The sequence below is a fragment of the Scomber japonicus genome, chromosome 8 (assembly GCF_027409825.1).
Source record: "Scomber japonicus isolate fScoJap1 chromosome 8, fScoJap1.pri, whole genome shotgun sequence".
Classification (NCBI taxonomy): Eukaryota; Metazoa; Chordata; class Actinopteri; order Scombriformes; family Scombridae; genus Scomber; species Scomber japonicus.
In genome coordinates, this window is record NC_070585.1 from 16645187 (window position 1) to 16670586 (window position 25400).

The window sequence follows — 25400 nt, forward strand, 5'->3', positions numbered from 1 at the left end:
AAAAAGACAGGCCGATTGAACAGTCGGGATTGCAATGACCAGCATAAGCCAGGAAAGCACAACGAGATTCCTTTGTTCCACGATTTAGTGTAAGTGCGACAATTAGGACCAAAGACGTTTATCTACAGGTCAAAATTGGACCCACAGGCGAAGAAAAAGAGGATTTATCCATTTTTCTTCAAAGAGATGTCAATCCGAACGATGAAATGGCAAGTGCTGTTGTTTATCTTGGTGCTCTCTGTGAGTGTAGTGCACGGGCAGGTCAGCTACTCGATTCCTGAGGAAATGGCAAAGGGTGCTCTAATTGGTAATATAGCCCAGGATTTAGGTTTGGGTGTAGAAAGATTGAAGTCAGGAAAAGCCCGTATTTATACTGGTAACACTGAGGAGTATATTGAGCTGAAGAGAGAAAGAGGAGTCCTCCTTATTAAAGATAGAATAGACAGAGAATCGCTCTGCGGACAAACGATGCCTTGCGCACTACATTTTCAAATGATCCTTGAAAACCCAATGGAGTTTTACACGGTTACTGTCGAAATTACCGACATAAATGACAACCCTCCCACATTTGAGAGAGGTGAGATGAAATATGAAATTACCGAATCAGCTCTTAGTGGAGCTCGATTCGTCCTGGATAAAGCCGTAGACGATGATGTCGGTATCAACGGCTTGAACAGCTACGCCCTGAAACCCAGTGATAATTTCGCTCTGAAAACCATCAGCAGAGGAGATGGGACAAAACATGTCGAAATGGTTTTACAGAAACAGTTAGACCGGGAAAAGCAAGAGCATATATCACTGATATTAACCGCTCTGGATGGCGGTGAGCCACAGCTCTCAGGGACAATGCAAATACTTATAACTGTGTTAGACGTTAATGATAATCCTCCCGTTTGTTCAAAGCCGGAATACAAAGCAAGTGTTACAGAGAATGCTCCTGTGGGCACTGTAATAACTACAGTAAGAGCTACGGACATAGATAAAGGCAATAATGGAAAAGTAACATACAGGATTCCAAAATCCGCTGCAGGAAGTCTCTTTGTAATAGATGCTAATGATGGGGTGTTAACATTAAGGGGAAATCTAGATTATGAAAAAAGAAGACGCTATGAGCTCGATGTTCAAGTGTCAGATCAGGGAGGATTGTCTGATGCATGTAAAGTAATTGTGGACGTGAAAGATACAAATGATAATCCTCCGTCCATTAACATCATGTCTAAATCAAACACAGTCTCTGAGAACGTCAATCCCGGAACTGTTGTAACAATGCTCAATATACAAGATCCAGACTCGAATGATAACGGAAAAGTAATGTGTGTTTTAAACGAAAATGTTCCTTTCTCTATTAAATCAACAACAAATACTTTCTTTACTGTTCTCACAGACAGTGATCTGGACAGAGAGAGATCCTCTGAGTATAATATAACTGTGACCTGCTCTGATGAGGGAGTGCCCTCCCTCTCCAGCAGCGTCACTCTCACCTTACAGATCTCTGATGTAAATGATAACGCGCCTTTTTTTGAGAGGAGCTCATATGAGGCCTACATTGTAGAAAACAACACACCAGGCCTCTCTATATTCACAGTGAAAGCCAGAGACGCTGACTGGAACCAGAATGCTCGTATTTCTTACATACTGGAGGACTCCTCTGTTAACGGAGTACCAGTCTCCTCATATGTGTCCGTTAGTGCTGATAGTGGAGTCATCCATGCAGTTCGCTCTTTTGACTACGAGCAGATCAAAGATTTCCAGTTCCGCGTCAAAGCGCAGGATGGAGGCTCTCCTCCACTCAGTAGTAACGTGACTGTGAAAATGATGATACAAGACCAGAACGACAACCCCCCTCAGGTTCTGTACCCAGTCCAGACTGGTGGCTCTCTAGTGGCTGAAATGGTTCCTCGTTCAGCAGATGTGGGCTATCTGGTGACTAAAGTGGTGGCTGTGGATGTGGACTCTGGACAGAATGCCTGGCTCTCCTATAAACTACAGAAAGCCACAGACAGGGCGCTGTTTGAAGTGGGCTTACAGAATGGAGAAATAAGAACTATCCGCCAGGTGACTGATAAAGATGCTGTGAAACAAAGACTGACTGTTATAGTGGAGGACAACGGGCAGCCCTCTCGTTCAGCTACAGTCATTGTTAACGTGGCGGTGGCGGACAGCTTCCCTGAAGTGCTGTCAGAGTTCACTGACTTTACACACGACAAGGAGTACAATGACAACCTGACTTTTTACTTAGTGTTAGCTCTGGCTGTAGTTTCCTTCCTCTTCATCACGTGTTTAGTGGTTATTATATCAGTGAAAATCTACAGATGGAGACAGTCTCGCATCCTGTATCACTCCAATCTCCCTGTGATTCCATATTATCCACCACGTTACTCAGACACTATGGGGACAGGGACTCTCCAACACGTGTACAATTACGAGGTGTGCAGGACGACTGACTCCAGAAAGAGTGACTGTAAGTTCGGCAGAGCTGGTAGTCAAAACGTGCTGATAATGGACCCCAGTTCTACAGGGACGATGCAGCGGATACAGAGTGAAAAGAGCATCCTGGATGAACCAGACTCTCCTCTAGAGGTTAGTGTTCCCAAACTACTGATACAGATTTTTGTTATTTCCTGGTCTCTGCAACACGGGATATTAGTGCATTTGGAATCCTGATTAAAGTCTCAGTCCCCTTCTCTGAATTAGTTTTGGCTTGCTGGGAATAGTTTCCTGCTCTTGTGTACATAATTGTGTGGTTGTTGTGTTTCAGCACCATGGATAGAGCACAAAAGAGTCATGTTACCGGCAGTTTTACTTTGGTTGAAGGTGCAGTTTACTTCATTTTACGTAGTGTTTCATCAAACAAAGTCCAGCCTGTCCTCTTCAGACACACGATTTCTTCTTCTTCTTCTTCTTCCTCTTCTTCTTCGTCTTCTTCGTCTTCTTCGTCTTCGTTGTTATTATTAACATTCTTTTATTTTATAGAACTATATCTATTTCTATGTTTATTCAATTATTTTGATCTTTTATCACTTTAGTCAAACAGCTTCTGCAATTTGCAAGGTTTCACACACTTTCGTAGTTTATACACTTCATCAGTGAAATTAATTGAAAAGGCACATTTAACTTATATTGCCATAGTTCTAATGTCTGCCTGATTCTGTTCTTCTCCTTATCTATTCATAATTATCACTGGAAACTTGTTTTCCTTGCTGCGGGTCTCTTTTTTAGTCCAGTACTGCCATTTTGTGCAACCAACATGATCCTTGATGTACATTAAAGGTCTGATGAACACATTATCTTCTTCTCTATATGCATTATCTTTAAGTGAAGGATTATTATTATGATGATAAATAGACAATAAGCATAGTGAACGTTAATTATGTCTGCATACACTCGTTCGGGTAGTGCAACATGTTACAGATGTATTGTAACTAGATCTCCAGGTGGTCTACATTGAGTTCTCCTAGTGTTTGATTTTATTTAGTGTTCTGCAGTTTTATAGTATGGACTCTTAGGGCCGCTGTTGACCAGAGTGTTGATGACTGAGAACAGGGTTGTAGCAGCACCTCCCATGTATCATCGACATTATACAGAGAGAACACGACCGACCGCGGACGGACATTTCGGGATATGTACTATTTTTGATAAAGAAAAGAGATTTCGACCTCAAAGAGATTTCTTTCCGATCAGCGGATCATGATGTTGTGAATTTGATATTTAACACTGGAGTCTAAGTGATATCTGTTTTGTGGAATATAAGCAGAATCTGTGGCCTCACTGTGAGGAAAATACCGGATAGAACAATGAATCGGCAAGTACTGGTGTTTATCTCTCTCTTTTTCCTCCACTCGGTGTGCGGGCAGGTCAGCTACTCTATTCCAGAGGAAATGTCGAAAGGATCTTTAGTGGGCAACATAGCGCAAGATTTGGGATTAGAGATAAAACGTTTGATATCAGGTAAAGCGAAGATCTATACTAGAAACAACGACGAATACATCGAGCTCAACCGAGAGAGAGGAGTCCTCCTCGTCAAAGAGAGAATTGACAGAGAGGCGCTGTGTTCAGAGACGGCACTTTGTGCTTTACATTTTCAGATTATCTTGGAGAATCCTATGGAGTTTTACAGTGTTACAGTCCAGATTACAGACATCAATGATAAGGCCCCAACCTTTGAAAAAGGGGAAATGGAATTCAAAATAAGTGAGTCAGCGGTAACCGGAGCAAAATTTGCCTTAGAAACGGCTGTGGATCTTGATGTGGGAGTTAATGGGGTTCATAGCTACGAATTAAAACCAACAGACAATTTTGCTGTTAAACTCCACAATAATGCTGATGGTAATAAAAATGTTGAGATGGTGTTGCAGAAGCCTTTAGACAGAGAGAAACAAGACCATATATCTCTGGTATTAACGGCTGTAGATGGAGGAGAGCCGCAGATGTCAGGAACAATGCTGATTGTTATTACAGTTTTAGACGTTAATGATAATGCTCCTGTTTTTACACAACACACATATAAAGCTGCAGTTACTGAGAATTCACCTAAAGGCACAGTTATAGCCACTGTTACAGCTTCAGATGCAGATCAAGGCTCTAATGGTAAAATAACATATTCAATCACGAATAGATTAGGAAATGTAATGAAGATGTTTGAGGTGAATAGAGCAAATGGCGAAGTTTCATTAATTGAAAATATTGACTTCGAAAAGTCAAGACATTTTCAAATAAATTTACTCGCTACAGACGACGGAGGATTCACAGATTCTTGTAAATTAATCGTCGATGTTCAAGACATGAATGACAACAAGCCTGAAATTAACATTATGTCAAAATCAAATGTGATATCAGAGGATGCCAAACTCAACACTGTCGTTACAATGATAAACATTGAAGACTTAGATTCAGGTGAAAACGGAAACGTAAAATGTTTTATTAGCGAAAATATACCATTCCTTTTAAAAACATCAACAAATAATTTCTATAGTTTAGTCACAGACAGTGATTTAGACAGAGAGAGATCATCTGAGTATAATATAACTGTGACCTGCTCTGATGAGGGAGTGCCCTCCCTCTCCAGCAGCGTCACTCTCACCTTACAGATCTCTGATGTAAATGATAACGCACCTGTCTTTGAGAGGAGCTCATATGAGGCCTACATTGTAGAAAACAACACACCAGGCCTCTCTATATTCACAGTGAAAGCCAGAGACGCTGACTGGAACCAGAATGCCCGTGTTTCTTACATACTGGAGGACTCCTCTGTTAACGGAGTGCCAGTCTCCTCATATGTGTCCGTTAGTGCTGATAGTGGAGTCATCCATGCAGTTCGCTCTTTTGACTACGAGCAGATCAAAGATTTCCAGTTCCACGTTAAGGCGCAGGATGGAGGCTCCCCTCCTCTCAGTAGCAATGTGACAGTTAAAATGATGATCCAGGACCAGAACGACAACCCCCCTCAGGTTCTGTACCCAGTCCAGACTGGTGGCTCTCTGGTGGCTGAAATGGTTCCTCGTTCAGCAGATGTGGGCTATCTGGTGACTAAAGTGGTGGCTGTGGATGTGGACTCTGGACAGAATGCCTGGCTCTCCTATAAACTGCAGAAAGCCACAGACAGGGCGCTGTTTGAAGTGGGCTTACAGAATGGAGAAATAAGAACTATCCGCCAGGTGACTGATAAAGATGCTGTGAAACAAAGACTGACTGTTATAGTGGAGGACAACGGGCAGCCCTCTCGTTCAGCTACAGTCATTGTTAACGTGGCGGTGGCGGACAGCTTCCCTGAAGTGCTGTCAGAGTTCACTGACTTTACACACGACAAGGAGTACAATGACAACCTGACTTTTTACTTAGTGTTGGCTCTGGCTGTAGTTTCCTTCCTCTTCATCACGTGTTTAGTGGTTATTATATCAGTGAAAATCTACAGATGGAGACAGTCTCGCATCCTGTATCACTCCAATCTCCCTGTGATCCCATATTATCCACCACGTTACTCAGACACTTTGGGGACAGGGACTCTCCAACACGTGTACAATTACGAGGTGTGCAGGACGACTGACTCCAGAAAGAGTGACTGTAAGTTCGGCAGAGCTGGTAGTCAGAACGTGCTGATAATGGACCCCAGTTCTACAGGGACGATGCAGCGGATACAGAGTGAAAAGAGCATCCTGGATGAACCAGACTCTCCTCTAGAGGTTAGTGTTCCCAAACTACTGATACAGATTATTGTAATTTCCTGGTCTCTGCAACACGTCATTTTAGTGAAGTTGGAATCCTGATTAAAGTCTCAGTCCCCTTCTCTGAATTAGTTTTGGCTTGCTGGGAATAGTTTCCTGCTCTTGTGTACATAATTGTGTGGTTGTTGTGTTTCAGCACCATGGATAGAGCACAAAAGAGTCATGTTACCGGCAGTTTTACTTTGGTTGAAGGTGCAGTTTACTTCATTTTACGTAGTGTTTCATCAAACAAAGTCCAGCCTGTCCTCTTCAGACACACGATTTCTTCTTCTTCTTCTTCTTCTTCTTCTTCTTCTTCTTCTTCTTCTTCGTCTTCTTCGTCTTCGTTGTTATTATTAACATTCTTTTATTTTATGGAACTATATCTATTTCTATGTTTATTCAATTATTTTTATCTTTTATCACTTTAGTCAAACAGCTTCTGCAATTTTTAAGGTTTTGCACACTTTTGTAGTTTATACACTTCATCAGTGAAATTAATTGAAAAGGCACATTTAACTTATATTGCCATAGTTCTAATGTCTTCCTGATTCTGTTCTTCTCCTTATCTATTCATAATTATCACTGGAAACTTGTTTTCCTTGCTGCGGGTCTCTTTTTTAGTCCAGTACTGCCATTTTGTGCAAACAACATGATCCTTGATGTACATTAAAGGTCTGATGAACACATTATCTTCATCTCTATATGCATTATCTTTAAGTGAAGGATTATTATTATAATGATAAAGAGACAATAAGCATAGTGAACGTTAATTGTGTCTGCATACACTCGTTCGGGGAGTGCAAAATGTTACAGATGTATTGCAACTAGATCTCCAGGAGGTTTACATTGAGTTCTCCTAGTGTTTGATTTTATTTAGTGTTCTGCAGTTTTATAGTATGGACTCTTAGGGCCGCTGTTGACCAGAGTGTTGATGACTGAGAACAGGGTTGTAGCAGCACCTCCCATGTATCATCGACATTATACAGAGAGAACACGACCGACCGCGGACGGACATTTCGGGATATGTACTATCTTTGATAAAGAAAAAGAGACTTCGACCCCAGAGATTTCATTCCGATCAGCGGATCATGAAGTTGTGAATTTGATATTTGACACTGGAAACTAAGTGATATCTGTTTTGTGGAATATAAGCAGAGTCTGTGGCCTCACTGTGAGGAAAATATCGGATAGAACAATGAATCGGCAAGTACTGGTGTTTATCTCTCTCTTTTTCCTCCACTCGGTGTGCGGGCAGGTCAGCTACTCTATTCCAGAGGAAATGTCGAAAGGATCTTTAGTGGGCAACACAGCGCAAGATTTAGGATTAGAGATAAAACGTTTAATATCAGGTAAAGCAAAGATCTATACTAGAAACAACGACGAATACATTGAGCTCAACCGAGAGAGAGGAGTCCTCCTCGTCAAAGAGAGAATTGACAGAGAGGCGCTGTGTACAGAGACGGCACTTTGTGCTTTACATTTTCAGATTATCTTGGAGAATCCTATGGAGTTTTACAGTGTTACAGTCCAGATTACAGACATCAATGATAATGCGCCAACCTTTGAAAAAAGTGAAATGAAGTTCAAAATAAGTGAGTCAGTGGTAACCGGAGCTAAATTTGTCTTAGAGAGGGCGGTTGACCTTGATGTGGGAATTAATGGTGTTAGAAACTATGAATTAAAACCAACAGACAATTTTGCTCTTAAAGTCCACAATAACGCTAATGGAAATAAAAATGTTGAGATGGTGTTGCAGAAGCCTTTAGACAGAGAGAAACAAGAGCAGATATCTCTGGTGTTGACGGCTGTAGATGGAGGAGAGCCGCAGATGTCAGGAACAATGTTGATTCTTATTACAGTTTTAGACGCTAATGATAATGCTCCTGTTTTTACACAACACACATACAAAGCTGCAGTTACTGAGAATTCACCTAAAGGCACAGTTATAGCCACTGTTACAGCTTCAGATGCAGATCAAGGCTCTAATGGTAAAATAACATACTCAATCACGAATACATTAGGAAATGTCAGAAAAATGTTTGAGGTGAATGAAGAAAACGGCGAAGTTAGATTAATTGGAAATATTGATTTCGAAAAGTCAAGACATTTTGAAATCAATTTACTCGCTAGTGACGATGGAGGACTCACAGATTCTTGTAAATTAATCATCGATGTGCAAGACATAAATGACAATAAGCCTGAAATTAATATTATGTCGAAGTCAAATGTGATATCTGAAGATGCCAAACTCAATACTGTCGTTACAATGATAAACATAGAGGACCTAGATTCAGGAGAAAACGGGATCGTGAAATGCTTTATCAGCGAAAATGTACCATTTATTTTAAAAACATCGACAAATAATTTCTATAGTTTAGTAACAGACAGTGATTTAGACAGAGAGAGATCCTCTGATTATAATATAACTGTGACCTGCTCTGATGAGGGAGTGCCCTCCCTCTCCAGCAGCGTCACTCTCACCTTACAGATCTCTGATGTAAATGATAACGCACCTGTCTTTGAGAGGAGCTCATATGAGGCCTACATTGTAGAAAACAACACACCAGGCCTCTCTATATTCACAGTGAAAGCCAGAGACGCTGACTGGAACCAGAATGCCCGTGTTTCTTACATACTGGAGGACTCCTCTGTTAACGGAGTGCCAGTCTCCTCATATGTGTCCGTTAGTGCTGATAGTGGAGTCATCCATGCAGTTCGCTCTTTTGACTATGAGCAGATCAAAGATTTCCAGTTCCACGTTAAGGCGCAGGATGGAGGCTCTCCTCCACTCAGTAGTAACGTGACTGTGAAAATGATGATCCAGGACCAGAATGACAACCCCCCTCAGGTTCTGTACCCAGTCCAGACTGGTGGCTCTCTGGTGGCTGAAATGGTTCCTCGTTCAGCAGATGTGGGCTATCTGGTGACTAAAGTGGTGGCTGTGGATGTGGACTCTGGACAGAATGCCTGGCTCTCCTATAAACTGCAGAAAGCCACAGACAGGGCGCTGTTTGAAGTGGGCTTACAGAATGGAGAAATAAGAACTATCCGCCAGGTGACTGACAAAGATGCTGTGAAACAAAGACTGACTGTTATAGTGGAGGACAACGGGCAGCCCTCTCGTTCAGCTACAGTCATTGTTAACGTGGCGGTGGCGGACAGCTTCCCTGAAGTGCTGTCAGAGTTCACTGACTTTACACACGACAAGGAGTACAATGACAACCTGACTTTTTACTTAGTGTTGGCTCTGGCTGTAGTTTCCTTCCTCTTCATCGCGTGTTTAGTGGTTATTATATCAGTGAAAATCTACAGATGGAGACAGTCTCGCATCCTGTATCACTCCAATCTCCCTGTGATTCCATATTATCCACCACGTTACTCAGACACTTTGGGGACAGGGACTCTCCAACACGTGTACAATTACGAGGTGTGCAGGACGACTGACTCCAGAAAGAGTGACTGTAAGTTCGGCAGAGCTGGTAGTCAGAACGTGCTGATAATGGACCCCAGTTCTACAGGGACGATGCAGCGGATACAGAGTGAAAAGAGCATCCTGGATGAACCAGACTCTCCTCTAGAGGTTAGAATGTCCCACTCTCTGGTCATGTCAAATATGCATGTTTAAAATGGGTGTGCCCACATACAACAACTTTAGACTACTCTATAATGATTCTGCTCACCATCACTAATGTCTTTTTAAAAAATGAAATCAAGTAGTTTTACTTGTAGAAGTAAATTGTCATTCATAGCAGGTTTTTGGAAGCGTCTTCATGTTGTTTTTAACTCTCTCTTTAATTTGCAGAGGTTATATTAATTTTTTTCTCACGAGTATTTGTATCCAGTGTTGTAATTTATCTTTAGATGCCCTTGCTATATTGTGTTTGCTTCAATGATTTAACTGGTTCCAAAGACAGATACACTGCTGTCAGTTGTTGCATTTTGTCTTTGATGAATCTAAGAAAGCGAAGTTGATTTTTCTTTAAGTTTTCCCTTCCCATAGATATCCCCTTTTCTTACTTTTTGCTACTGACTTTGAAAACACACACAAAGAATTCTAAATAGATATGTGGTTATTATTTGTGTCTTCATAGTGGTCATTAATATATTTTGAGAGCATTAGTTACTGGAAGGTGTAATCGCTGTGCTACATGATCACTTATATTGTAACAGCAGTTGTAGAGATCATTCAAGTTGTCACTGGTCAAAGTTAGTCTATTTCAGAACACTGGACAGCGACATACACTTTATCAGCAGCTTTACCTATGTGAGCCCACTTTACATAGTTAGATCTGTTTGTACATAAATTTAATTTTTAGATTAATTGTTTTGGGCAATTTTTATATGAATATCTTTGGTACTCTTTCCTTAAATCGTTTTATGCCTTTAAATATGAGGCAGTGTACAGTACAAATACAACCTTCCATAGTTAAAGTGACCAATGTTGGAAATTAACCAAGTATGAAACTCAAGTACTGTACTTAAGTAAAATTTGAGATACTTGTAGTTCACTTGAGTATTTGCATTTTATTGTACTTATACTTCCACATTTCAGAGGGACATATTGTAATTTCTACCCTACTGCATTTATTTTTACAGCTTTTGTTGGTTTTCAGATGAAGATAACATGGATAATATAACAGGCGTTCAAAGTACAGCATGTGGTTTCCAACCTTTTGGGCTTTTGACACCTTATAAATAGCAGTTTTTACTCAGATGTCTATGAGTTAACATTTCAGATGTCTATGGGTTGTTCACAGCTTCACCTAATAGTGATTTTCCCACTAAACTTCCCACATGGTTTCATTTCAATAAAGGTTTAGATGTACAAATTAATTAATGTTGTATTTCTGCAGTTTTACAGTGTGAACTCTTAGGGCCGCTGTTGACTAGAGTGTGGACGCTGCGAGTAGGTTTATAACAGCACCTCCCATGTAACATCGAGATAAAGAAAGAGCTGGGGAAAGAACGGACATGCGAGTCATATGGGATATTTGAGAAAGACACTTCGACCTTTGAGACTTTTCTTTCACTTGTATGGATTATTGAGTTTCTAAATTAACGTATGTTACTGGAATCGTTATCAGTTTTATTGGATTTAAACACACTGAACCTCACTGAAAAAATCGGATAGAACAATGACGAGGCAAGTACTGCTGTTGTTTATCTGTCTCCTCTTCGTCGGCTCAGTGCTCGGGCAGGTCAGCTACTCTATTCCGGAAGAAATGGCCAGAGGATCTTTAGTAGGTAATATAGCTCATGATTTAGGTTTACAAACCAAACGTTTAGCGTCTGGTAAAGCTCGAATTTACACCCGAGATAGCGACGAGTTCATCGAGCTGAATAGAGAAAGAGGAGTCCTCCTTGTTAAAGAGAGAATCGACAGAGAGGCGCTGTGCAGACAGACGACGCCGTGTGCTTTACATTTTCAGATTATCTTGGAGAATCCTATGGAACTTTACACGGTTACAGTCCAGATCACAGATATTAATGATAATGCACCAACCTTTGAAAAAAATGAAATTAAATTCAAGATTGCCGAGTCAACGATGATTGGTGCAAAATTTGTACTGGAAAGAGCTGCGGATCTAGATGTTGGAATAAACGATCTGAAAAGCTACGAATTAAAACCAACTGATATCTTTTCTCTTAAACTCCACAATAACGCTGATGGAAATAAAAATGTTGAGATGGTGTTGCAGAAGCCTTTAGACAGAGAGAAACAAGAGCAGATATCTCTTGTGTTAACGGCTGTAGATGGAGGAGAGCCGCAGATGTCAGGAACAATGCTGATTCTTATTACAGTTTTAGACGCTAATGATAATGCTCCTGTTTTTACACAACACACATATAAAGCTACAGTTACTGAGAATTCACCTAAAGGCACAGTTGTAGCCACTGTTACAGCCTCAGATGCAGATCAGGGCTCTAACAGTAAAATTACTTATTCAATCACTAACACTTTAGACGATATCAGGAAAGTATTTCAGGTAAATAAGGATAATGGTGATGTAACTTTAATTGGAAATATTGACTTTGAACAATCACGAAGCTATCAAATACATCTTCTCGCTAGTGATGAAGGAGGACTCACAGAGTCTTGCAAATTAATCGTCGATGTGCAAGACATAAATGATAACAAGCCTGAAATCAATATACTGTCAAAATCAAATGTGATATCAGAGGATGCTAATCTAAATACTGTCGTTACAATGATAAACATTGAGGACTTAGATTCAGGAGAAAACGGAAAAGTACAATGCTTTATCAGTGAAAATGTCCCTTTTATTTTAAAAATGTCGACTGGCAATTTCTATAGTTTAGTAACAGACAGTGATTTGGACAGAGAAAAATCCTCTGAGTATAATATAACTGTGACCTGCTCTGATGAGGGAGTGCCCTCCCTCTCCAGCAGCGTCACTCTCACCTTACAGATCTCTGATGTAAATGATAACGCACCTGTCTTTGAGAGGAGCTCATATGAGGCCTACATTGTAGAAAACAACACACCAGGCCTCTCTATATTCACAGTGAAAGCCAGAGACGCTGACTGGAACCAGAATGCCCGTGTTTCTTACATACTGGAGGACTCCTCTTTTAACGGAGTACCAGTCTCCTCATATGTGTCCGTTAGTGCTGATAGTGGAGTCATCCATGCAGTTCGCTCTTTTGACTACGAGCAGATCAAAGATTTCCATTTCCACGTTAAGGCGCAGGATGGAGGCTCCCCTCCTCTCAGTAGCAATGTGACAGTTAAAATGATGATCCAGGACCAGAACGACAACCCCCCTCAGGTTCTGTACCCAGTCCAGACTGGTGGTTCTCTGGTGGCTGAAATGGTTCCTCGTTCAGCAGATGTGGGCTATCTGGTGACTAAAGTGGTGGCTGTGGATGTGGACTCTGGACAGAATGCCTGGCTCTCCTATAAACTGCAGAAAGCCACAGACAGGGCGCTGTTTGAAGTGGGCTTACAGAATGGAGAAATAAGAACTATCCGCCAGGTGACTGATAAAGATGCTGTGAAACAAAGACTGACTGTTATAGTGGAGGACAACGGGCAGCCCTCTCGTTCAGCTACAGTCATTGTTAACGTGGCGGTGGCGGACAGCTTCCCTGAAGTGCTGTCAGAGTTCACTGACTTTACACACGACAAGGAGTACAATGACAACCTGACTTTTTACTTAGTGTTGGCTCTGGCTGTAGTTTCCTTCCTCTTCATCACGTGTTTAGTGGTTATTATATCAGTGAAAATCTACAGATGGAGACAGTCTCGCATCCTGTATCACTCCAATCTCCCTGTGATCCCATATTATCCACCACGTTACTCAGACACTTTGGGGACAGGGACTCTCCAACACGTGTACAATTACGAGGTGTGCAGGACGACTGACTCCAGAAAGAGTGACTGTAAGTTCGGCAGAGCTGGTAGTCAAAACGTGCTGATAATGGACCCCAGTTCTACAGGGACGATGCAGCGTATACAGAATGAAAAGAGCATCCTGGATGAACCAGATTCTCCTTTAGAGGTTGGTGAATTCGTTACAAAACAGTCATCTAATGTATGTATTGTTGCAATTTAAAACTTAATTAGACAATATTTGACTGAGTTGAGTTTCCATGGTGAGCTCAAAGTGTTTCAGCACCACGGTCAGCGCACGACAAATCGCCCTACATGAGATCAATGCAAGATTTATCTAAGCACTGAATCACCTTGTATTTTATCTGGCATATTAACTTAATTTTGAAGCAACATGTAATTGTTTGTGTATGCAAACGTATGTGTATTTTTCACGAGCGCGGGCATCTGTCTGACTTTGTTTCATTGTGGTGTAGGTCTTTTTTTTCTTTCTGTAAAATATCCTGGCAGTAGAAACACGTGTTATATTTGACATATTGTGACCTCATTTAGACATGTATATTTTGTTTTCTCTTTCAATTCCTTTTGCCATCACAATTTTCGAAAACGACTTTAGCAATATGAGGGCTCATACTTACTACACAATTTCACTGTTTCCCGCACTTTGAATAATATATTTTTAACATTATGATGCCGGGGCTCCTTATTGTCATAGTGGTGTGCATTTTCATGGTTTGTACTCTTAGGGACGCTGTTGGCCAATGTGTGGTAGTTCCGCTGCAGCTTTCATCAGCACCTCCCAGATCATTTAGATGTGTTGGAGGCAAGGTCGACACAATGCACATTTGCAGTTACAGAGAGCACTAAACAAGGAAAAATGAGTTGGAAATATTCTGGTTAAGATTTGTGGTGACGCTTCTTCATTCTTTGTCATACCGTTTGTGGAATACGACTGTCTTCTTTGCGGATTATATCCTGATTCGTTGTTATCTTAAAGAATCGTTGAGCGAAACAATGAGACGGCAAGTACTATTGTTTTTCTCGATGCTCTCTCTTAGTCCTGTGCTTGGGCAGGTCAGCTATTCTATTCCCGAAGAGATGTCGAAAGGCTCGTTGGTCGGCAACATAGCACAGGATTTAGGTTTAGATTTAAAACGGCTAAAAACAGGGAAAGCTCGCTTGCATGTTGGAAACACCGCTGAGTACATCGAGTTAAATAAAGAAAAGGGAGTCCTCCTCATCAAAGAGAAAATAGATAGAGAGGCGTTATGCAAACAAACTACTCCCTGTGCTTTACATTTTCAAATGATTTTGGAAAACCCCATCGAGTTCTATCGAGTTACCGTAGAAATAACAGATATAAACGACAACGCCCCGATGTTCAAAATGAATAATGTGTTATTTGAGATCAGCGAATCGGCTGTCAAGGGTGCAAAATTTGTGTTACAGAAAGCAATAGATTACGACGTTGGTATAAACGGACTCAAAAGCTACTCCCTTAACCCAACGAATAATTTCGTTTTAAAACTCAATGACAACGCAGGTGGAGAAAATGAGGTGGAAATGGTCTTAGAGAAACCTCTTGATCGTGAGAAGCAAGAACAATTGACTCTTACATTAACAGCAGTCGACGGGGGTGAACCTCAGCTCTCAGGGACAGTGCAGATTCATGTAACTGTATTAGATGCGAATGACAATGCTCCAGTATTTACACAGTCAACATATAAAGCTAGTTTAATGGAAAACTCTCCAAAGGGAACGTCATTAATGACTGTAACTGCTACAGATAGAGATCAAGGTACAAATGGTTTAGTTACGTACTCCATTTCTAGTAACACCGACGACATTATGGATTTATTTGATATACATGGGACAAGTGGGGAGGTACGTCTGATTGGTAAAATAGATTATGAAACATCAAAATATTACCAGTTACATGTTAAAGCAAGAGATCAAGGTGGGCTCACTGACTCGTGCAAAATAATTTTTGATATTGTTGATGTAAATGACAATAATCCCGTAATAGATTTAATGTCAACCACACAATCTGTACCTGAAGATGCCACATTTCAAACAGTTGTTGCTGTTATGAATGTGCATGATGCTGACTCGGATGTTAATGGAGTGGTAAAATGTTTTCTTAGTGATAATGCACCTTTTATCATTGAAAATACGTCGAATGGATTCTATAGCATACGAACAAACAGTGATTTAGATAGAGAGAGAGCATCAGAGTATAATATAACTGTGACCTGCTCTGATGAGGGAGTGCCCTCCCTCTCCAGCAGCGTCACTCTCACCTTACAGATCTCTGATGTAAATGATAATGCACCTGTCTTTGAGAGGAGCTCATATGAGGCCTACATTATAGAAAACAACACACCAGGCCTCTCTATATTCACAGTGAAAGCCAGAGACGCTGACTGGAACCAGAATGCCCGTGTTTCTTACATACTGGAGGACTCCTCTGTTAACGGAGTGCCAGTCTCCTCATATGTGTCCGTTAGTGCTGATAGTGGAGTCATCCATGCAGTTCGCTCTTTTGACTACGAGCAGATCAAAGATTTCCGGTTCCGTGTTAAGGCACAGGATGGAGGCTCCCCTCCACTCATTAGTAATGTGAGCATGAAAATAATGATCCAGGACCAGAACGACAACCCCCCTCAGGTTCTGTACCCAGTCCAGGCTGGTGGCTCTCTGGTGGCTGAAATGGTTCCTCGTTCAGCAGATGTGGGCTATCTGGTGACTAAAGTGGTGGCTGTGGATGTGGACTCTGGACAGAATGCCTGGCTCTCCTATAAACTGCAGAAAGCCACAGACAGGGCGCTGTTTGAAGTGGGCTTACAGAATGGAGAAATAAGAACTATCCGCCAGGTGACTGATAAAGATGCTGTGAAACAAAGACTGACTGTTATAGTGGAGGACAACGGGCAGCCCTCTCGTTCAGCTACAGTCATTGTTAACGTGGCGGTGGCGGACAGCTTCCCTGAAGTGCTGTCAGAGTTCACTGACTTTACACACGACAAGGAGTACAATGACAACCTGACTTTTTACTTAGTGTTGGCTCTGGCTGTAGTTTCCTTCCTCTTCATCACGTGTTTAGTGGTTATTATATCAGTGAAAATCTACAGATGGAGACAGTCTCGCATCCTGTATCACTCCAATCTCCCTGTGATTCCATATTATCCACCACGTTACTCAGACACTTTGGGGACAGGGACTCTCCAACACGTGTACAATTACGAAGTGTGCAGGACGACTGACTCCAGAAAGAGTGACTGTAAGTTCGGCAGAGCTGGTAGTCAGAATGTGCTGATAATGGACCCCAGTTCTACAGGGACGATGCAGCGGATACAGAGTGAAAAGAGCATCCTGGATGAACCAGACTCTCCTCTAGAGGTTAGTCTCCTAGAATATCACAAATTGTTGCATTCCACCTCTTATGGCAGTAATTGTTTTCCACCCTAATCTAGGGACTATTCAAAAACTATAGTAATTATTAATACATTAACTCCACTATTTCATTTTTAAAGTACATAGCAACATGCTTTTTGGTCCTCTTTTTTCCCCAGATTTAAATCTTGGCTTTGCAAAAGTAACATTGCTATTAGCTTTTCTGAAATTGCTGTGGAACATTTCTAGTTAATTGGCACACAGAACAGTTTAAATATTGCAATCCAAACAACTGGAATCTTTAATTGTGATATATGTCTACTGGTCTACTTTTGGTGATGTATGAGATCCAAATAGGATGGACGTCTAAAATAGTTCATACAAGCCTATACTTTCTAGACTAGAAATCTCACCACACACATTTTGATCAAGTATCTAATTTATAGAAAATATTATTTGCTCTCTGGAGCATATTATTTATAATTCTGGATTTGTGGCAAAGTCATATCTTGACTAGATTCATTCATGAGCTGTTCTTTGTACTGTTTCATTAGCTATTTCCTCCCTTTAACAAGTTTTGACATGATATTTGATAAGGACATCCATGACTTGTGTTTATAATATTGAAAGTCTCCTGCTTGTAAACTTCTCACATCTTTTTTAGTTGGAAACTATGAGTCTTGCTTGTTGGTTAATATCATTGTGAATTCAGCACCAGTGCCATGGACAGCGCTAAGACACATCAGTGTAACAGATGAGGAAATGTTCACCATGTCTGTGAATTAACATTTTTTGCAATTTGGTCCATCGTTGCATTTTTATGTCCTTCAAACGCCATGTCATATTACTAAGAAATACTTATTTAGTTGTAAGGATGTGTTCTTATGTGGATAAGAAGATATATAGTCATTCAACTGATGCAGAATTGCACAAGAGTCAAAATATGTCGCAGACAGTGAAGTTAGAGCAGTTAGTTAGTGGTTCCTACTTTACTGTTTCACATTTCAGTCGTTCTTATAGTTGATTTCTCATGTTTTACCACTTCTCAGGGGTTAGGTCTAGGTCAAAATAACATCAAGCATAATAACTAGAAGATTCAGTTTGGGGTTGTCAAAGTCATCCTGTACAAAAACTGGCACATCTACTGATCTCCTAGGAGTATTACTGTCTGCAGTGAGCTCTGCAGTGCCTTTTAGTCAGAGCTGGGCACACCTTACTAACATGAGGTTAAGCTTTCTTTTTAGGTATTGTATGTAGAGTAGCTGAACACATCTGGCCACTAGCATCATCCCAGTTCTACTCTTTTAACAGGCTGTGAAGTAAACAAAATTGTTCAAACAAGTAAAATACTCAGTCACACATAATTACAGTTCGATCCTGTGGACAGTAAATAGAAAATTGTCAGTAAATATTTATTATTATGCAACTTTAAATTAATTAAGTAAACAGTAAATCAAACGGGAAATAGAGAGTAATATGTCCATGGTGATGAGTCATTTTGTGCTCCAGCTCTGCAGTTCAGATAAATATATTTGTTATTTTAGTAATGTGCAGTATATTATCAGCTTGGTACTGTCCATTGTTGACAGGACTGTAATAACCAAGGAAGAAGCCCTGTTGGGAAATGGGTTTTATGAGCTTCTGAAGGACAGCCCAAGATGTTTTTTTCTATCATCTGAACTGCCAAAATGATTATTAATTAAAGACAATGTGGAAGGTTCAATGATATTCCTTTTCCTCCAATTTTCTTGTGAGGAAAAATATTACTCTTGCAGACAATCAGATCTAATTTCATCTTTAAATTGATTATCAAGCTAAGAATTTATTTCCAAGATAATCTGTTAGGATTTAACTGTTTCTGAATATCTCAACAGGATACGTTTTCTTTATTCTAGTACTAAATAACTACATAGGATGTACTAACACTAGCAAATGGAATCCCACTCCATTTATTTCTACATAATGTAATTGTTATAAACTGTTTTGATAATAAGTTGCTGCCCCTTAATAACATAACTTGACGAGAACTATCACTTTTGTCTTGACTGTAACTCGTATTTTTTCATGTTGAACCTCCTACTTCATAGTGTAGTTTCCTGCAGTGCAAGTGTTTGGACTCTCAGGGCCGCTGTTGACCAATGTAGAACCTTCCACTGACATTTAGTTATATTCAACAGAGAAAGAACCACACATCCAGTACACTCGCGTCGATGCCGGAGATATCCGCGCTGCGATTCATGTATTTCTGATTCAGAACACACGGAGGTTATTTTTCTCTGGATTACTTTGGATTATAAATACCTTAACGCTTTGGAATACGATACACTTATCATCTGCAATATTTGTAAGGATAAAATGTCGGACAGAACAATGAGACGGCAAGTACTATTGTTCATCTTTTTGTTTTCGCTCAGCTCAGTGCTCGGGCAAGTCACCTACTCCATTCCCGAAGAAATGTCAAAAGGATCTTTGGTTGGTAACATAGCGCAGGATTTAGGTCTGGGCGTGAAAAGACTGAGGTCAGGTAAAGCTCGCATATATACAGAGGACAACGCAGAATATGTCGAGCTAAATAAAGAAAGAGGAGTCCTGCTTGTTAAAGAGAGGATCGACAGAGAGGCGCTCTGCGGACAGACAACACCTTGTGCTTTACATCTTCAAGTCACATTGGAGGATCCTATTGAATTCTATACAGTTACAGTCGAAATTAATGACATTAATGATAATGTGCCCAGCTTCAAAAAGGATGAGATGAAATTTAGGATTAGTGAGTCGGCTGTGATTGGAGCAAAATTTGTGCTAGAAAGAGCTATGGATCTAGATGTCGGTGTGAACGGATTGCAAGGATATTCGTTAAAGCCTACAGATAACTTTAATCTAAAGCTACAAAATCAACAAGATGGAAGTAAAAAGGTGGAGATGGTTTTGCAAAAACATCTGGATAGAGAGTCGCAAGAGCACCTGTCTTTAACACTCACAGCTACCGATGGTGGTGATCCACAGCTGTCGGGAACAATGCGAATAGATATTTCAGTGCTAGATGCCAATGACAATGCCCCAGTATTTACGCAGGAAGTATATAAGGTTACGATAATAGAGAATGCTACAAAAGGCACGATTTTGAGTACCGTCAGCGCTGTGGATGCAGATCAAGGTTCAAATGGAAAAGTGACATATTCAATAACAAACACGCTGGATGATGTCCCTCTCATGTTTGAAATCGACGAACAAAATGGTATCGTAGCTTTAACTGGAAACCTGGATTACGAAAAGGCACAACACTATGAAATACACGTACAAGCAAGTGATGATGGAGGACTGACAGATTCTTGTAAGATTATAGTTGAGGTCACCGATACTAATGATAACCAACCATCTATTAATATTATGTCTAAAACTAATTCAATATCAGAAAATTCTGCGCCGGGGACTGTAGTAACCATATTTAATGTTCAAGATCCAGACTTTGGAGAAAATGGCAAAGTCGCATGTAATATCGCAGAAAACATGCCATTTGTGATGAAAGCAACGTCAAAAAAATTCTTTAGCCTAATAACAGACAGTGATTTGGACAGAGAGAGATCCTCTGAGTATAATATAACTGTGACCTGCTCTGATGAGGGAGTGCCCTCCCTCTCCAGCAGCGTCACTCTCACCTTACAAATCTCTGATGTAAATGATAACGCACCTGTCTTTGAGAGGAGCTCATATGAGGCCTACATTGTAGAAAACAACACACCAGGCCTCTCTATATTCACAGTGAAAGCCAGAGACGCTGACTGGAACCAGAATGCCCGTGTTTCTTACATTCTGGAGGACTCCTCTGTTAACGGAGTGCCAGTCTCCTCATATGTGTCCGTTAGTGCTGATAGTGGAGTCATCCATGCAGTTCGCTCTTTTGACTACGAGCAGATCAAAGATTTCCAGTTCTGCGTTAAGGCGCAGGATGGAGGCTCTCCTCCTCTCAGTAGTAATGTAAGCGTGAAAATGATGATCCAGGACCAGAACGATAACCCTCCTCAGGTTTTGTACCCAGTCCAGACTGGTGGCTCTCTGGTGGCTGAAATGGTGCCTCGTTCAGCAGATGTGGGCTATCTGGTGACTAAAGTGGTGGCTGTGGATGTGGACTCTGGACAGAATGCCTGGCTCTCCTATAAACTGCAGAAAGCCACAGACAGGGCGCTGTTTGAAGTGGGCTTACAGAATGGAGAAATAAGAACTATCCGCCAGGTGACTGATAAAGATGCTGTGAAACAAAGACTGACTGTTATAGTGGAGGACAACGGGCAGCCCTCTCGTTCAGCTACAGTCATTGTTAACGTGGCGGTGGCGGACAGCTTCCCTGAAGTGCTGTCAGAGTTCACTGACTTTACACACGACAAGGAGTACAATGACAACCTGACTTTTTACTTAGTGTTGGCTCTGGCCGTAGTTTCCTTCCTCTTCATCACGTGTTTAGTGGTTATTATATCAGTGAAAATCTACAGATGGAGACAGTCTCGCATCCTGTATCACTCCAATCTTCCTGTGATTCCATATTATCCACCACGTTACTCAGACACTTTGGGGACAGGGACTCTCCAACACGTGTACAATTACGAGGTGTGCAGGACGACTGACTCCAGAAAGAGTGACTGTAAGTTCGGCACAGCTGGTAGTCAAAACGTGCTGATAATGGACCCCAGTTCTACAGGGACGATGCAGCGGATACAGAGTGAAAAGAGCATCCTGGATGAACCAGACTCTCCTTTAGAGGTTAGAAAACTGTAACAATCAAGTGTTTGATTAATTGCAAAGTAAAATCATACTACTGGTACATAGCTTACAGTATTGTATGTTGAGACTACATACAGAATACTGTATATAATCTTCAACGTTGCATATGATACAACGTTCCCATTTAGAACCATGGGCAGCGACACTTCCCTGACGCAACGCTGCTGACTTCATTTAAATGTACTTATGTTTTGCTTTTATTTTTATTTTTGGATAATCTCTTCTATTCATACATTCAAACTGAAACACATAGTTTATTAATTAACACAATCAAATGTGTTACTAAAACACATGAGAACAATATGATCGAAGTATATTTTCTAGAAATATGAGTCGACTGAATTGACGGCCACATTTTCTGCTGTTGTGGTTTCGCTTGATTATCAGTGTGTCTTTCCACTATACTTGTTGTCTGTGATATTACTTGTTGTAATTTTTATTATAAACTCAAAGGGTCGCTGTTGGCAAGCTTGTTGCGATTTGACTAGATGTTTCCTTCTTTCTGTATCCTTCCCTATGATCCTTCCCCTTCGTGTCGATGTGTTGGACATAATCAGAGAAAGGCAGAATGCACAGTCCGCGCTCATGAGGAGCACTGCTCTGGATACATTGGTTTGTTTTGCATAGCTGGACAGTGGATTATTATTTTTTGCTTCTGGTTTCGGACTGACTGAATCGGGAACGTTTTTCCTTTAATAGTTCAGGAAACGAACGACTCCGAACAGAACAATGAGGCGGCAAGTACTGTTGTTTTTCTCGGTCCTCTGTCTCAGCTCAGCGCTCGGGCACGTCAGTTATTCCATTCCCGAAGAAATGGCGAAAGGCTCTGTAGTTGGTAACATAGCGCATGATTTAGGAATAGATCTAAAAAGACTGAAATCAGGTAAAGCCCGTGTTTATACGGGTAGCAGTGTAGAATACATCGGGCTGAATAAAGAAAGGGGAGTCCTCCTTATTCAGGAGAGGATAGACAGAGAGGTTTTATGTGGCGAGACGACGCCTTGTGCTTTACATTTCCAGTTAATTCTCGAAAATCCAATGGAGCTGTTTCGTGTAACAGTTGAGGTTACCGATATAAACGATAATACCCCCACATTTACAAATACAGAAAAACGCTTTGAAATTAGTGAGTCCGCTGTGATAGGATCGAAATTCATATTAGAGAAAGCTATTGATTCCGACATTGGGATGAATGGCTTGCAAAAATACTCACTTACTCCAACTGATAACTTTGTATTAAAACTAGAAAACCAGGCCGACGGCAGTAAAAAGGTAGAAATGGTTCTGCAGAAGCCTCTAGATCGAGAGAAGCAGGAGTATATGTCCCTTTTGTTAACTGCTATAGATGGAGGCGAGCCGCAGTTGTCAGGGACAATGCAGATATTTGTTACAGTATTAGATGCGAATGACAACGCACCTGTATTTGCTAAGCCGCTGTACAGAGCAAGAATAATGGAAAATGCTTCCAAGGGCACCAGTGTAACTACTGTAATTGCATCTGATAAAGACATCGGCTCAAACGGAGAAATGTCCTATTTGATATCTACCAGCAAACGCCTTTTATCTGAACTTTTCCAGATTAATTCGAAAACTGGTGAAATTATCCTAGTTGGTGAAATAGATTATGAAAAGGCGAACATTTATCAAATGGATATTGAAGTTGTAGACAAGGGGGGACTCTCTGATTCTACTAAGGTAGTAGTTGATGTTATTGATATAAATGACAATAATCCTTACATAAACGTTGTTTCAAAATCTGAATCCATATTAGAGGACTCACATCCAAACACTGTCATAGCTATGTTAAGTGTTAATGATCCAGATTCAGAGAATAATGGAAAGGTGGAGTGTGAGATAGACGATAACATCCCCTTCAAAATACAAACTACATTAAATGGATTTTATACCTTAGTTACAGATGTCGCTTTAGACAGAGAGAGAGCTTCTCAATACAATATAACTGTGACCTGCTCTGATGAGGGAGTGCCCTCCCTCTCCAGCAGCGTCACTCTCACCTTAAAAATCTCTGATGTAAATGATAACGCACCTGTCTTTGAGAGGAGCTCATATGAGGCCTACATTGTAGAAAACAACACACCAGGCCTCTCTATATTCACAGTGAAAGCCAGAGACGCTGACTGGAACCAGAATGCCCGTGTTTCTTACATACTGGAGGACTCCTCTGTTAACGGAGTGCCAGTCTCCTCATATGTGTCCGTTAGTGCTGATAGTGGAGTCATTCATGCAGTTCGCTCTTTTGACTACGAGCAGATCAAAGATTTCCAGTTCCGAGTCAAAGCTCAGGATGGAGGCTCCCCTCCACTCAGTAGTAATGTGAGCGTGAAAATAATGATCCAGGACCAGAACGACAACCCCCCTCAGGTTCTGTACCCAGTCCAGACTGGTGGCTCTCTGGTGGCTGAGATGGTTCCTCGTTCAGCAGATGTGGGCTATCTGGTGACTAAAGTGGTGGCTGTGGATGTGGACTCTGGACAGAATGCCTGGCTCTCCTATAAACTGCAGAAAGCCACAGACAGGGCGCTGTTTGAAGTGGGCTTACAGAATGGAGAAATAAGAACTATCCGCCAGGTGACTGATAAAGATGCTGTGAAACAAAGACTGACTGTTATAGTGGAGGACAACGGGCAGCCCTCTCGTTCAGCTACAGTCATTGTTAACGTGGCGGTGGCGGACAGCTTCCCTGAAGTGCTGTCAGAGTTCACTGACTTTACACACGACAAGGAGTACAATGACAACCTGACTTTTTACCTAGTGTTGGCTCTGGCTGTAGTTTCCTTCCTCTTCATCACGTGTTTAGTGGTTATTATATCAGTGAAAATCTACAGATGGAGACAGTCTCGCATCCTGTATCACTCCAATCTCCCTGTGATTCCATATTATCCACCACGTTACTCAGACACTTTGGGGACAGGGACTCTCCAACACGTGTACAATTACGAGGTGTGCAGGACGACTGACTCCAGAAAGAGTGACTGTAAGTTCGGCAGAGCTGGTAGTCAAAACGTGCTGATAATGGACCCCAGTTCTACAGGGACGATGCAGCGGATACAGAGTGAAAAGAGCATCCTGGATGAACCAGACTCTCCTCTTGAGGTTGGTCATCTGGGAAACATTTCAGTTGTAAAGCGTTTGCAAGTACAATGTTACTGATAAATTTGTTAACAGTTGCAAATCATCGCAACAGTGCAATCAGCACCATGGACAGAGACGCTTTTTGTTTGAGTCACAATAGTTTACGTCGTTAACTGTGTTTGTGTTTCCAATTATCTATCTATCTATCTATCTATCTATCTATCTATCTATCTATCTATCTATCTATCTATCTATCTGTCTATCTATCTATCTATCTTACATAGCTTAAAAGTTTTAGACTTTAATATGTAAGTATTGGACATTATTATTTCATCTTTTTCCTCATATAAAAATAAGTCGATTATTTTTTTCTGTTTTACATCGTCATGCATGAGTTATTTCAACCTAGGGCTATATATTAAGTAATCCTTGTGTTGTCTTATATTGTATGCTTCACCTTTGTCGTCAGACTAAATATCCTGGTACATGATGAAGAGAAAAAAAGCAGTTTCTCGGCGCCTTCTGTAATGCTTTACTATATACTCTTAGGGCCGCTGTTGGCCAGTGAGTTGATGTTTCAT

The 25400-nt window shown here is 41.0% G+C and overlaps 6 protein-coding genes across 6 annotated transcripts in view; all 6 read left to right on the forward strand.

The window, feature by feature from the left end:
- Window positions 1-186: 186 nt before the first annotated feature.
- LOC128363446 (uncharacterized) lies at window positions 187-6369 on the forward strand. The gene is made up of 3 exons (XM_053324447.1): window positions 187-2630; window positions 3755-6212; window positions 6358-6369. The coding sequence occupies exons 1-3, from the start codon at window positions 187-189 to the stop codon at window positions 6367-6369; spliced, it is 4914 nt and encodes a 1637-aa protein (XP_053180422.1).
- Window positions 6370-7386: 1017 nt separating this feature from the next.
- Window positions 7387-9828, forward strand: LOC128363447 (protocadherin gamma-A2-like). Its single transcript, XM_053324449.1, has one exon. It carries the CDS (start codon window positions 7399-7401, stop codon window positions 9826-9828), a length of 2430 nt encoding a protein of 809 aa, XP_053180424.1. The 5' UTR covers window positions 7387-7398.
- A 1495-nt stretch (window positions 9829-11323) lies between these two features.
- Window positions 11324-14369, forward strand: LOC128363448 (protocadherin beta-16-like). Its single transcript, XM_053324450.1, has 2 exons — window positions 11324-13759; window positions 14304-14369. The coding sequence occupies exons 1-2, from the start codon at window positions 11339-11341 to the stop codon at window positions 14367-14369; spliced, it is 2487 nt and encodes an 828-aa protein (XP_053180425.1). The 5' UTR covers window positions 11324-11338.
- A 202-nt stretch (window positions 14370-14571) lies between these two features.
- LOC128363449 (protocadherin beta-16-like) lies at window positions 14572-17025 on the forward strand. The gene has a single exon (XM_053324451.1). The coding sequence runs from the start codon at window positions 14572-14574 to the stop codon at window positions 17023-17025; it is 2454 nt and encodes an 817-aa protein (XP_053180426.1).
- A 2280-nt stretch (window positions 17026-19305) lies between these two features.
- LOC128362568 (protocadherin gamma-A2-like) overlaps window positions 19306-25400 on the forward strand; it is an 84865-nt gene continuing 78770 nt past the window's right edge. Inside the window, exon 1 of the mRNA XM_053323356.1 lies at window positions 19306-21705. Coding sequence (XP_053179331.1) covers window positions 19306-21705 — 2400 coding nt within the window. The remainder of the gene's footprint in view (window positions 21706-25400) is intronic.
- On the forward strand, window positions 22453-24897 carry LOC128363450 (protocadherin beta-16-like). The gene has a single exon (XM_053324452.1). The coding sequence runs from the start codon at window positions 22456-22458 to the stop codon at window positions 24895-24897; it is 2442 nt and encodes an 813-aa protein (XP_053180427.1). The 5' UTR covers window positions 22453-22455.